This window comes from Liolophura sinensis, chromosome 6 (genome assembly GCF_032854445.1).
Source record: "Liolophura sinensis isolate JHLJ2023 chromosome 6, CUHK_Ljap_v2, whole genome shotgun sequence".
Lineage (NCBI taxonomy): Eukaryota > Metazoa > Mollusca > Polyplacophora > Chitonida > Chitonidae > Liolophura > Liolophura sinensis.
Genome location: NC_088300.1, coordinates 52,717,112 through 52,730,477, shown reverse-complemented (window position 1 = coordinate 52,730,477; position 13,366 = coordinate 52,717,112). Strand labels below are relative to the sequence as shown.

At 38.4% G+C, this 13,366-nt stretch overlaps 1 protein-coding gene across 7 annotated transcripts in view; it reads right to left on the bottom strand.

The window, feature by feature from the left end:
- LOC135466321 (uncharacterized) overlaps positions 1-13,366 on the bottom strand; it is a 99,089-nt gene that overhangs the window by 66,210 nt on the left and 19,513 nt on the right. For 5 of the 7 annotated variants that reach the window (XM_064743747.1, XM_064743748.1, XM_064743745.1 and 2 more), the window contains 2 exons: positions 7,617-13,306; positions 6,939-7,019 (listed from right to left, as the gene is read on the bottom strand). In XM_064743747.1, the coding sequence (XP_064599817.1) occupies positions 12,012-13,306 (1,295 nt within the window). In that variant the 3' untranslated portion in view covers positions 6,939-7,019; positions 7,617-12,011. The remainder of the gene's footprint in view (positions 1-6,938; positions 7,020-7,616; positions 13,307-13,366) is intronic. The other 2 variants (XM_064743746.1, XM_064743749.1) reach the window with 2 other exon arrangements.

Here is a 13,366-nt window from a genome sequence, read left to right as displayed (position 1 = left end):
TAACATTCTGCAAACTTGAGATGACTGGTCATGTCAGTGCAAGTGACATCAAATCTGCGTCTGCAAGCATGCTGACCTTGGAGATAACAGATCTCTGCTCTGTTTACACACACACAGAGGAGGTGTAAACCATTTAGCCCTAGTTATCCCTGTGAATTACCACAGAGGCTGTGATGGTTCCTGACCAATGTGAAGAAGACCTGTAGCATCTGCATCGATCCCCAGCGGATCCTTGGTCATTTCCTGGTCGGTCATTTCCTACTCCTTCATATCCCATCTCTCACATTTATCATAGCTTGCCTTCCCCCAGCCCCCACCTCTACCATCACTTCTCCCTGTTTCCTGCCATCCCAGTTATCACTGCTATCCATGTTTGTCCGTCAGGGACCTAATTCAATGACAGGTTAAGTCCCCAGCCATAGGGACCTCCAGCAGCTGACTAATTGAGTAGGCAAGGACGGGAATATATGAGGAAGTAAACCAGAACAAACAGAGAGCAACCGAGGGGGAGTAATTTGCCAGCAGACTGTGAACAACCTGGAAGCCTTCTGCCCGTGGGGAGTGGTGGAGTGGGGTGGGGGAAAGAGGAGAATTAACAAACATATGACTGCTCTGATAGAGCTGCATTTCATTCAATCAATATATCAATTACAAATATTTATCTTGCAAACTGGTACTTTTACATACCATCAAACTTTTAAGTCTTGTATGTGATGGAAATGAAGGCAAAAACAGTCAACCTACTCAGTGTTAAATGTGTATATGTTCTTTGAAGTATATTTTAAAAAATGTTTTAGTACATGTGTGGACAAATAAATGTTTGTCCTAAAATGATGGTTGGCATAATAAGAATCAATACTATTCAAGGGTTCAAGCATTTTAGGCTGGAAACACTATTGTTTTCTGGTCTGATTATTATCCCACCAAATTTTGTTCCAGTTCCCCAATCAAAACTTTACAAACATGCTTTTGAAACACTGTTATCCTCTCGTACATGTATACCATTAAGACTGATGCAATGAAAAAATTCTAGGGTCAGAGGTCATGTGGTATGGAGCCCATACTGAAATCTTTACACTTTCATCAGAAAACGTCTCCTAAAAGATTATACCAGAAAGGAACAAAAACCCAATGAAAATGGACCAAATTTCATACATGTAAGTGTGTTTACATAAGAGACATGAAATATGATCAAAACTGTTTCCTACAGATTCTAAAGACGCCAAATAAATACCCTAATTTCACTTGTAGGGTGAAAGTTCAACATACATGTAGCCATCTAATTTACATGAGATTTTGTCTGAAAATCGCTTTTAATAACTCAGATGTGACATCATCAAAACTACAAGAGACCGTTGCAAATGATACTAGAAATATGGGTGTAATTCCATTGAGTATTCCAAGACTTAGAGACAGAAGTGACTGAGCTCCAATTGGTGTCAAACTGACTGAAAATGGCAGCTTAAATCCCGGCATAGCTGTCAGCCATGACAGATTTTTTCTCACATATATTGCTTTCATATTTTTGTATTTATTTATTTATTTATTTGATTGGCGGCCAGCATTATGGTGGGTGGAAACTGGGCAGTGCCCAGGGGAAACCCACGACCATCCGCAGGTTGCTGGCAGACCTTCCCACGTACGACTGGAGAGGAAGCCTGCATGAGCTAGACTTGAACTCACAGCGACCGCATTGGTGAGAAACTCCTGGGTCATTACGTTCATATTTTTGATTGTAATATCATTTTTCACTTGAATGATAGCAAGTTTATGAGTAGGATAAAATGGGGTGCCAAAATGAGGTGCCCAACATACCTGAAAAACCTTCACATGGGGAACCATGGGCTACCTGGAGATCGAGAGGTACATTCAACATTGCAATCTCAGTTAGAGTGAGTGCTTGGGGTTTAACGTCGTACTTTTCAGTCGTACAATTTTTCAGTCATATGACAACAAAAAAATCCTTAGAGTGCATGTAATGTACCTCCTTGTTGCAGGACGGATTTCCACCTCTCTTTTATCAAGTGCTGCTTCACTGAAACGACTTACCAAAGGCAAGCAAGCCGCCCCACACGATCTATTATACTGACATAGCTCAACCAGTCACTGCACTATCACCTTCATGCCGAATGCCATGCAAGGAAGCTACAACTTCCTATTTAGGGAAGGTCTTGGGCGTGACCCAACTCAGGATTGATCCTGGATCTGCCACCCCTGAAGTGGACCAAGTGAGCCATCGGACACGGTCAGTCTCAGTAAGAAGCTGATCTGTAGCCACAAGACCAACACTGCAGTTGAATGAGCCAGCAAAGACTGTCATAAGGGAACGAAGGAAATGAAAAAATACATGCAAATAAGGTGTCAATCTCAAGAGCACAGATTGTTTAAATGCAGAAAATGATTGCTAACATTGCAAAGGTGTTTACAAAATCACACAAGTGATGTACAGGACTGATATCATCACTTGTCAATGACTCAAATACAACTTTCTGACTGCTTGTAAGGCATATACTCAGAACGTTTGAGCACATGAAGTGTTAAATAACAGCAACGCATGATCAGCTGATTGCTAAAAGATTGCAAAACTCACTAGGGTCATGCAGAGGATGCATCCAGAGTGCAAAAATCATGTGGATTTTGTAGGGAATGCATGCACATCCCAACAGAGCACAGCGAAGAAGTTTAAAGCACGGTTGAAAATACAGCCATCTGGGGGCCTCCGTGGCTTAGTTGGTTGGCGCGCTGGCACAGTGTAATGGCCCAGGAGCCTATCACCAATGCAGTCGCTGCGAGTTCAAGTCCAGCTCATGCTGGCTTCCTCTCCGGCCATAAGTGGGAAGGCCTTGCAGCAGATTGCGGATGGTTGTGGATTTCCCCCATGCTCTGCCCGTTTTTTCCCCACTATACTGCTGGCTGCCATCGTGTAAGTGAAATATTCTTGAGTAAAACACCAATCAAATAAATACAGGCATCTGCCAAATTAAAGTCATGTATATATTATTTCACTATCAAGCCATTATTCTACATGTAATATATATATATCATTATCACATGCAAGAAAATGTTTACCTTAACAACCATGTGAGGTCATGCGGTACAGAGTAATTAATGGTAATAGACTGATATCTCATTTTAAATGGAAACATGTCTGTTGTACATATACTGATGCATATGCACTGCTATTAACGGAAGACTGGGGGACAACAGTATTCCTGTCAGGCATATATTCATCACATCTGACACATAATTACATCCACAGAATCAGCCGCTAGTCAAATATGTAAGATAGATGAGACCACATAGTAAATAAAAGCATGTACAGCACAGACACGTAAAATACCAATGACTACATATTCAGCCTTTGCCTTATAATCTAACCAAATGACATGCTTATGATACCACTAGAATCAGTCACATAGTATGTAATTACATGTGCTTTCTGACTGTGATGTCCTGCGCTTATATACCACTAGAATCAGTCACATAGTATGTAGTCACACAGTATGTAATTTTACATGTGCTTTCTGACTGTGACGTCCTGTGCTTATATACCACTAGAATCAGTCACATAGTATGTAGTCACACAGTATGTAATTACATGTACTTTCTGACTGTGATGTCCTGTGCTTATATACCACTAGAATCAGTCACATAGTATGTAGTCACACAGTATGTAATTACATGTACTTTCTGACTGTGATGTCCTGTGCTTATGATACCACTAGAATCAGTCACATAGTATGTAATTACATGTGCTTTCTGACTGTGATGTCCTGCGCTTATATACCACTAGAATCAATCACATAGTATGTAGTCACACAGTATGTAATTACATGTACTTTCTGACTGTGATGTCCTGTGCTTATGATACCACTAGAATCAGTCACATAGTATGTAATTACATGTGCTTTCTGACTGTGATGTCCTGTGCTTATGATACCACTAGAATCAATCACATAGTATGTAGTCACACAGTATGTAATTACATGTACTTTCTGACTGTGATGTCCTGTGCTTATGATACCACTAGAATCAGTCACATAGTATTTAATTACATGTACTTTCTGACTGTGATGTCCTGTGCTTATGATACCACTAGAATCAGTCACATAGTATGTAATTACATGTGCTTTCTGACTGTGATGTCCTGTGCTTATGATACCACTAGAATCAGTCACATAGTATTTAATTACATGTACTTTCTGACTGTGATGTCCTGTGCTTATGATACCACTAGAATCAGTCACATAGTATGTAATTACATGTGCTTTCTGACTGTGATGTCCTGCGCTTATATACCACTAGAATCAATCACATAGTATGTAGTCACACAGTATGTAATTACATGTACTTTCTGACTGTGATGTCCTGTGCTTATGATACCACTAGAATCAGTCACATAGTATGTAATTACATGTACTTTCTGACTGTGATGTCCTGCGCTTATATACCACTAGAATCAATCACATAGTATGTAGTCACACAGTATGTAATTACATGTACTTTCTGACTGTGATGTCCTGTGCTTATGATACCACTAGAATCAGTCACATAGTATGTAATTACATGTGCTTTCTGACTGTGATGTCCTGTGCTTATGATACCACTAGAATCAGTCACATAGTATTTAATTACATGTACTTTCTGACTGTGATGTCCTGTGCTTATGATACCACTAGAATCAGTCACATAGTATGTAATTACATGTGCTTTCTGACTGTGATGTCCTGCGCTTATATACCACTAGAATCAATCACATAGTATGTAGTCACACAGTATGTAATTACATGTACTTTCTGACTGTGATGTCCTGTGCTTATGATACCACTAGAATCAGTCACATAGTATGTAATTACATGTGCTTTCTGACTGTGATGTCCTGTGCTTATGATACCACTAGAATCAGTCACATAGTATTTAATTACATGTACTTTCTGACTGTGATGTCCTGTGCTTATGATACCACTAGAATCAGTCACATAGTATGTAATTACATGTGCTTTCTGACTGTGATGTCCTGCGCTTATATACCACTAGAATCAATCACATAGTATGTAGTCACACAGTATGTAATTACATGTACTTTCTGACTGTGATGTCCTGTGCTTATGATACCACTAGAATCAGTCACATAGTATTTAATTACATGTACTTTCTGACTGTGATGTCCTGCATAAGCGCATGTCAGTAATTATATTTTAACTGGTTTTTTTTTCCAATCAAATACACTTTACCAGACATCACAGAGTATCTGTTTAGAGATTTATTTATTTACTTGATTGGTGTTTTACGCCGTACTCAAGAATATTTCACTTATCCGACGGCCGCCAGCATTATGGTGGGAGGAAATCGGGCAGTGCCCACCAGGCAGTGCAAAACCTACGACCATCCGCAGGTTGTTGCCAGACCTTCCCATGTACAGCCGGAGAGCAAGTCAGCATGAGCTGGACTTGAACTCGCAGCAACCTCATTGGTGAGAGGCTTCTGGGTCATTACGCTGCTCTAGTGTGCTAACCAAATGAGCCTTGTTTAGAGATAAGCAAACGGTACAAGACTTGGACTTATATCCTGTGTGAACCTTACCTTAATACAATCAACTATCATCTATCGCAGCTGAAAAGCTAGATATTTGAATGTGGCTTCTTGTGTGAATCTTGTCTTCTTAAACATTTGGTTGGGGATTTAGTGCATCTATTACAGATGAAAAGCTAAATGTAGACATTCAGTTGAGGTTGGATTCAGAGTGAGCCATGACTTACAATTTACAAACAACTGGCAGGGAATACTTTGAGCATCTACTGTGCATGTATCACAGTTGAAAAACAAGACAGTTATCTGAGAGTTATGATTGTGTATGAACCTTGTCTTCATAAACATTTGGGTGGGAACATTTAGTACATCTATTCCAGTTGAAAAGTTGGACATTTAGCTTATGGCTAAGAAAGCCTTGGCCTGATCATCTTTTATTTCAGCCATGAATGTTTAGAATGTAACAGTACTGAAATGTACAAGTATCTTGTCTGGGACTACCTGATGCTAAGGTATGGCAAGCTGTAATTTGCTCCTGTTCACACCCAATAATCAGTGTTGCGCACAGCCATATGTTTCAGCCGAAAAAAAAGCAAACACAAAAGGTAAAGAGATGTAGCCAACAGAGGGCAATGATAACGGATTTTCAAGATTTTGTATTCACCCTGGAACAGCAGAAAGGAACAGACTTCATAAAAATCAATACAGAACTCAAATATTCTGAACCATATTGATCCTTTCCTACTGCAGGAACTGAGCTTATCACCTATGCAAATTAGTAGATTTGATGTAATTTACAGACATTGCACTCAAAACGTGACAGAGACAAAAACACAAAACATTCTGATTAAACAGCCCTAGAAGGGACCATTATAAACCTGAACTGCACAAGTCCACCCAGGCATCTATGGATACAATTAGCTCTGGATGCACACGGGTTCAGCTGGGACTATATTAGTTATATTAGTCCCAGGGTTCAGTGAGTATAGGAAAGGGGCCATAACTCTCACAGAAGTTTATGCACTGAGACGAGAAAAAAAATTTCTTATTTCAGATTATCAGCAAACAACATTTTATTTACTGTTTTTCTTGAAGAAGTAAAAAGTGGGTCACTGGGTATATGTAATGAAATCAAATCTGGTCAAGCATCAATAGAAACACTTCACGGTAATTTAAAGTGTGTATAAGAATGAATAGTGAACAACTTCAAACCAGGATAATACATGTATAAAATAAAAGCACTAAACTTACCTCAAGTACCTTAAGCATACATACATACACAGGCCAATGTAGAGCTTTCATGTTCTCTATTCAATTAGTAATCAGTAACAGAAAGGAGAAGTAATTGTTATGTGTAGTTATTTGAAGCAAACGTATAAAAATTGTAAAGTTTAGAGTTCTGTATTTACCTACAGCCTCTCACTCTGTCAGGGGCCGGAGTGTTAAGTTCACTGGCACTCCACCCAAGTTCTTGAATTCCCATCAAAGACCTTTAAGAAAATGACAATAGGAGGAGTTTTACATTATTAATGTGAATATATATACTGGTATAACTTTAATGTACATTTTACGCTTAAATCTACATATTTATTTATTTGAATCACTTATATGAAAGCTAATTAGGTTTATGGCTGGAGATAAACAGAGTGCTTAGAGTAAACCATTAACCCTAACCAAAGGGCTGGATTACAACACAGGGTTGAGGGTCAAATTCCTCATGATCGAAGTGAGACTGTTCTTTAACCAAATAAACAAGCCAGGCCCCACAATGAAATGTGAAAGGTATCAAAGAAATATTTATTTACATTCGTACATAAATGAGTACGAGGAAATGTGCCAATTCCTTGTCCAAGGCTGGAATTGAACTCGCACTTCATATGTGCTAGGAAGTGGAAAAAAGCACCTTAACCACTTGGCCTTGACCCACTCCTGAAAGTAACAAGTGCTTCTGCATGAATAAATACCTGTATAAGGTGTGGCACCATATGATACACACCACCCTGTTCAGCACGTAAATTTACATTGCAAGTTTTCAATGCTATTCTATATCCAAAATAAAGCAAGATGAGCACACAATGTACACATACCTTTTTCCATCACTAAACGTACATATAGATACTACGGAAGACTGCACGTGAACCAATGGTGAATTCGCTCTGACGAGTCATGCAGTCCCATTTCATAATGCATAATTCTACCATCATTAATCTGAAAAATAAAACAAACAAACAAATAATAGAGTACTGACATCTGACATTCACTACAAGGGATCATTTTAAGCCAGAATTATTTACTTAAACATATATATGGTAGCTAGCAGACAGATTTATGGAGTCTGATGAAGTAAACCACCCCCAATTGCCCTGTATATGGCACATCTGCTGACCCAAAGTCACAGCCTAAACTGCAAGAACTGAAAGGTTTCAAAGGTTGGACACTTCCAGAATGCTTTAACTTTCAGAGCCTGCAAAGGTCTTTGTCAAGGACTAATGAACATATTATTCCCCTGTGTGCTGTTTGATACTTCAAACCATCAGAATTCCACAAAATTAATCAGCACTTAATTAGGTGATTATTTTAACAATATGTTTGATTTGTGACAAATACATCCATGTACTTACCTTATCCCCATCAGAAAAAGCTTGGCAGCTCTACGACAGTACGAACGGAATTGGTCTAGCTGTCAAAGTACATGTATATAAACCATAAAGGTAGAGACTAACAGCAGAATTACAATGTGTCTAGTTATATACTGCATGTATAATACCCCTACACTCTATTAATCATATTCGTCCACTGCTTATAAAATGGCTCACGGGTAATTCAGCTAAATTTCGATGATGTACAATAATTTGTCAGCGTGTGAATAATACCATTAATTATGGCGTTCGTTAAAACATGTTCAATGGGCATTAACCCAACAAGGGTTTTTTCCTAATTTTAATTTCTTTAAAATCGCTATCTTTTCCATTAGCAAAGAGTTTAAAAAAATTTCCCACTGACCAGTTTATTTTTTGTAATAGAATCTGGTTATGCTCAAAATAAAGATTTTAATTTTGAAAAGATTAAGTGCCTTCCTACAAATTACGACAGCAATGAAAACAGTTTTAATCCTGCATCTGCACCAGGGTCAATCACATTTAACTGTTTATTATGTTGCCTAGGAAACCCAAAATGGAGAACGCCAACTTTCAAAACAAAAACAAATTTGCACAACTTATCAAAAGTGGTATAATGGTGTCAATCTTCAAATCACATGGATGAAAACAGATGGGCAGATCAAAGGCATGTACCGCTAACTGAAAATAATGTTGTAATTCCTAAAGGTTGATTGACCTAAGCTAGACTGGAATGAACAGAAATATTCTCTGCTAAATTTTTCTTGAATGAGCTAATTTTACTGAAAATTCAGTTCAATGAAAACTGTACACTGCTCAATAGAAAGATTTCTAGAAGTCAACTTGTAAATTAACAGATGCAACAATCCCTCTTGTTAAACTCTTTATTCAATTGGCAAACATCTTTACTTTCACAAAATCAGGTAATTTGGGAATGAACAGATAAAACATCTCTTTAGAGCCAAGTGTTGAAAAATAATGACTGTAGATCTTCACATATTGTGTTATATCCAATGAAATCTACGCAAATCCATTTATAGAACAATAATTTCATTTATCACGAATTACAACAAAACCTAGAGGTATGTAGGCTCCTCTCACAAAGGGTTCTATATACTACTTTTTTTTTAATTTTGGCATAATTTGCCATGTGATGCAGGCTATTTATTATTTATTTATTTATCTATCTGATTGGTGTTTTACGCCGAATATTTCACTTACACGACGGCAGCCAGCATTAAGGTGGGAGGAAACCGGGCAGAGCCCAGGGGAAACCCACAACCATCTGCAGGTTGCTGACAGGCCTTTCCACTTACAGCCGGAGAGGAAGCTGATGCAGGCTATTAAGAAATAGCCTACAGAACCAGAAGTGATTAGTTGCAGCCATCCAAATGATTTAATTACAATAAATTTGCTACAGAATCAAAACAATTAGCATATGTGAATACCAAAAGATACACACATTCATAAGGCATGAAGTATGGAACTAAACACAAGTAAAGGCAAACAGAACGTGTGCAATCATGTAAATGTATTTAGCCACTCTGGCAAAGCATTTTATATCAAGCTATGTAGCTGAAGAAAATATATACCAAATAAAACAAATAAACTATAACAAAGACAACTGTCCAATTCTTGTTATGCATGTACTATGACATGAAAAAATATATATTAATTTAACATCACATATAAACAATACAAAAGAAATAAAAAGAAATGAAAAAAGAAAAAGAAAGTATTAACACTGAACAGAAATTATCTGACTCTACATAATACTGTAAGCTAATAACATGTGTATGAATTAAGTACAATGGTACAGCTATTAAAATCAGGTTCTATGTAATCCACTACTCAAACAATGATCTAAATTAAATAATTTCTGGCTCAGCATGTTTAATGACCTCCAATGACCTGTCGGGAGGAGATGACCATTTACACAGAATACATGCAGCTCGGACAGTACAGTAACATTAAAACAAAACCATCAAAGTTTTTCCAATAGATTAGATGTAATTAGTGCCCATGATGTGGCTGCAATATTGCCGAAGTGGCGCTACGCCATAATTAACTTTCACCTGTAGGTCTGATTAGCTAAAGGAAGTATTGGTTCGTTGTTGACATGCAGTCAACCTTTCCCATGTAACATCCTGATCAGGGAATGCATATACAGACACACACTCAAAGATCAATCACAGCATCATAGTTTGACCCGCATATCATTTATTCAATGAAGACAATTTCACTTATACTGGACAGAATCCTGGCAGAGGAATCCATGTACACCACAATGTCTACTAGTTGTGTCGGGGGATTTTCCTCACCTAGATGTCTGCAGTTCATAGCTCAGTCCTGCCTTTGTATTAATGATTTGCAGACAAACTGGTAACATATATGTATTACAAGGTAAGAGATGGCATAACCCGATCAGACATCTTAACAAACATCCATAGGAAGCAGGCAGAAAAGATTTGCTTCTGATGAAAAAATTTCGCCAAAATGAAATATTAAATTAATCTTCTAACAAAATAACATGGATATCTTAACCTCTAAGCCATATCTTCTATAACCAACCTTTTATGTATACTTTATTTATTCATTTATTTATTTGGTGTTTTAAGTTGTACTCAGGAATATTTCACTTATACAACGGCAACCAGCATTATGGTGGAAGGAAACCAGGCAGAGGCCGGTGAAAACCCACAATTATCTGCAGGTTGCTGGCAGATCTTGCTGGCACGTACAGCCATGCCAGGCCTTGAGAGAGGCAACATCTCCATTAAAGCAAAGCCTACATGTACTTTTCATTATTGTTGGTAGAACTATCTCTATTTACTCAAATGAGGCTTTGATTGATAGCTTCCTTTTAGGTTAGCGGACCCTTTCAAGACCTGATTGAATTTGGTCACAAACTCTATATCAAATCAAATCATAATTTACTATACATGTATATTCATACTACATGTGAACAAACACTTTCAAAACCTTTTTTGTTGTTTTTTTTTTGGCTTTTGACACGAGTTTAATTCACGAATACTTCACTTATACAAATGGCAGTCAAGTTACCCTCCATCTGATGAACATTAACACTGCAGCTGTACCAGTAGAAGGTTATGCCAACCTGATTTGTATTATACATTCTAATCTTCATATACATGCTCCATGTATTTTAACACTGTTATTGACAAGCAAAAAATAAGGTAACTGCAAATGACATTTGCAGAATTATTCAACTTTGTCATCAATGGGTACATCAGATTAAGTAACTTACTATGGCCTGTAACACACTTAACTTCAACCTCCATTTTCTTCAATTTTCTTTCAACAGCAATCATCTTGATTTATATACGAAACCGCACCTGATAGTTTACATCTGTCTACCTTCTATTTCATCCTTCACATATACAATGTAGTTTCTAAATCTTTCAATCGTAGTCAATCATGAATGGGAAAAATATTGCCTGAAACTAAACAATGCATATAAATAACCGAACCTCGGAATCACAGTATTCCTGTCCTGTATGACAGCCGCAGATCTTGCATGAAGTCCTGCATGAAGACAGTTAAGATCTGTTCTCCTTTTACACACACAAACTTTAGACTCCTGAAAATCATGTAATCCTGGACAGGCTTAACCTGCACACTATGTGTTGAAACCAAAATTGAGAAAATAACAAAAACTGATTTTTCAAGTAAGTTAATAATTCTAAACCAAATTCTGTCAGAAATCCAAAACGTTATCTCAGGTTTGGAACAAACGAATTCCTTTTTTCTGTTTCTCTACCTAGACACCTGTGAAGTAAATGAGCTCTACAATTGTTTTGACCACGTATACATGCATCTGTCACAAGTAAAGACTTCACTAAACTAAGACAGGATGAAATTCTTATTCTTATTTGGGCAGTCATAGACAAGATGGTTGACATCTCCACAGATCAGACACTTCCTCTGCCCAGGTTTCCATGAGTTTCTCAGCTGCCTGATAGCAGCCTGTGGAGCAGGCTTGGCTAATTGAACCTCATCATTTTCATCACAATCCTCTCCCTCTGAAGACACGAGTTCCCTGGACGTAGCTATGACTTCCACATCTGATTTATCAATAGGCACTATCGGTTTCACGTTATGGTGTTTCAGTTTTTCTGCCTCTTTTAGCGATGGAAACTCCTCATTAGCCACAGGATAGGCAACACTGGGCGCAGCACTGCCCCAAGGAGTGCTGGTTGTTGGCAGAGTTACGTCCCTTGGAAGGACTTCTGAAAGTGTGACTGGTTCTGCAACAATTGGTGGTTTTGATCCCGATTCTGGGAGGCTAGGTTCTGGCTCTGATGGTTCACGCAGCAAATCCAAAGCAATGCTCTTCATGGACAATTTGCTGTTGGTCTTAGCTTTCTCTTCACTACTTTGTTTTGAGGCACCGAGAGCAGCTGCATAAGAAAATGTAGGCGACCTTGAAGGTTTTGGTTCACTCGAAGCTTTGGTCAGCTGAGTGTGAGAATTTTCTACTCCCAAAATCTTTCCTGTGCTCAAGTTTATCAGCTGTTTTTTCTTCTTCTTTCCACCTTGTGTTCGTTTAGAATTAACCAGGTTTGGTGGGTCCCTGGGGGACTCTAATTGTAATGGAGAAATGTTTGAATTATTAATATTAGTGAAATTTTCTGGAATGATGTCTTCCCTTCGTTCAACATCACTTTTCTTTGAAGTAAAATCAGCTGGTATATTCTTAAGCTGAAAATCACCTTGTCCATCTGCCAAATGACTCGACTTTGTGAACTCATCTGGAGACAATAACTGTGGTTTTGCCGCACCATGCAAAACAACCTTTTTTATATCCATATTTTCTTGTCGCCTCACAGAGGCAGGTTCCTCACTCTGGCTCATGAGCTGGAAGAATGGTTTAGTCTGGGAAGCCAGACCCTCAACGCCTCTGCCCCGCCCCGAAGGAAGGCTTTGCAAAAAGGGATCGTTCTGACTAGCTCCTCCACCACGCGAGTATGTCAGAGACAAGGGAGATAATTGCGCATCTTTCTGGAGAACATCTGGGGATATTGGCAGTGTAAATTTGGGCACCACAAACTGATCTGGGCTCTGCAGATTTCGCACCTCTCCCTTCATCAGTTCCTCGGGGGTTAGCAACACGTCTGCCTTTTTTACCAGGTTTTGGTCTGAAACAAAGGGTCTTGTTGTTAAAAATAAGGCCAGCAGCTGGTAGAAAAAAAAACAGT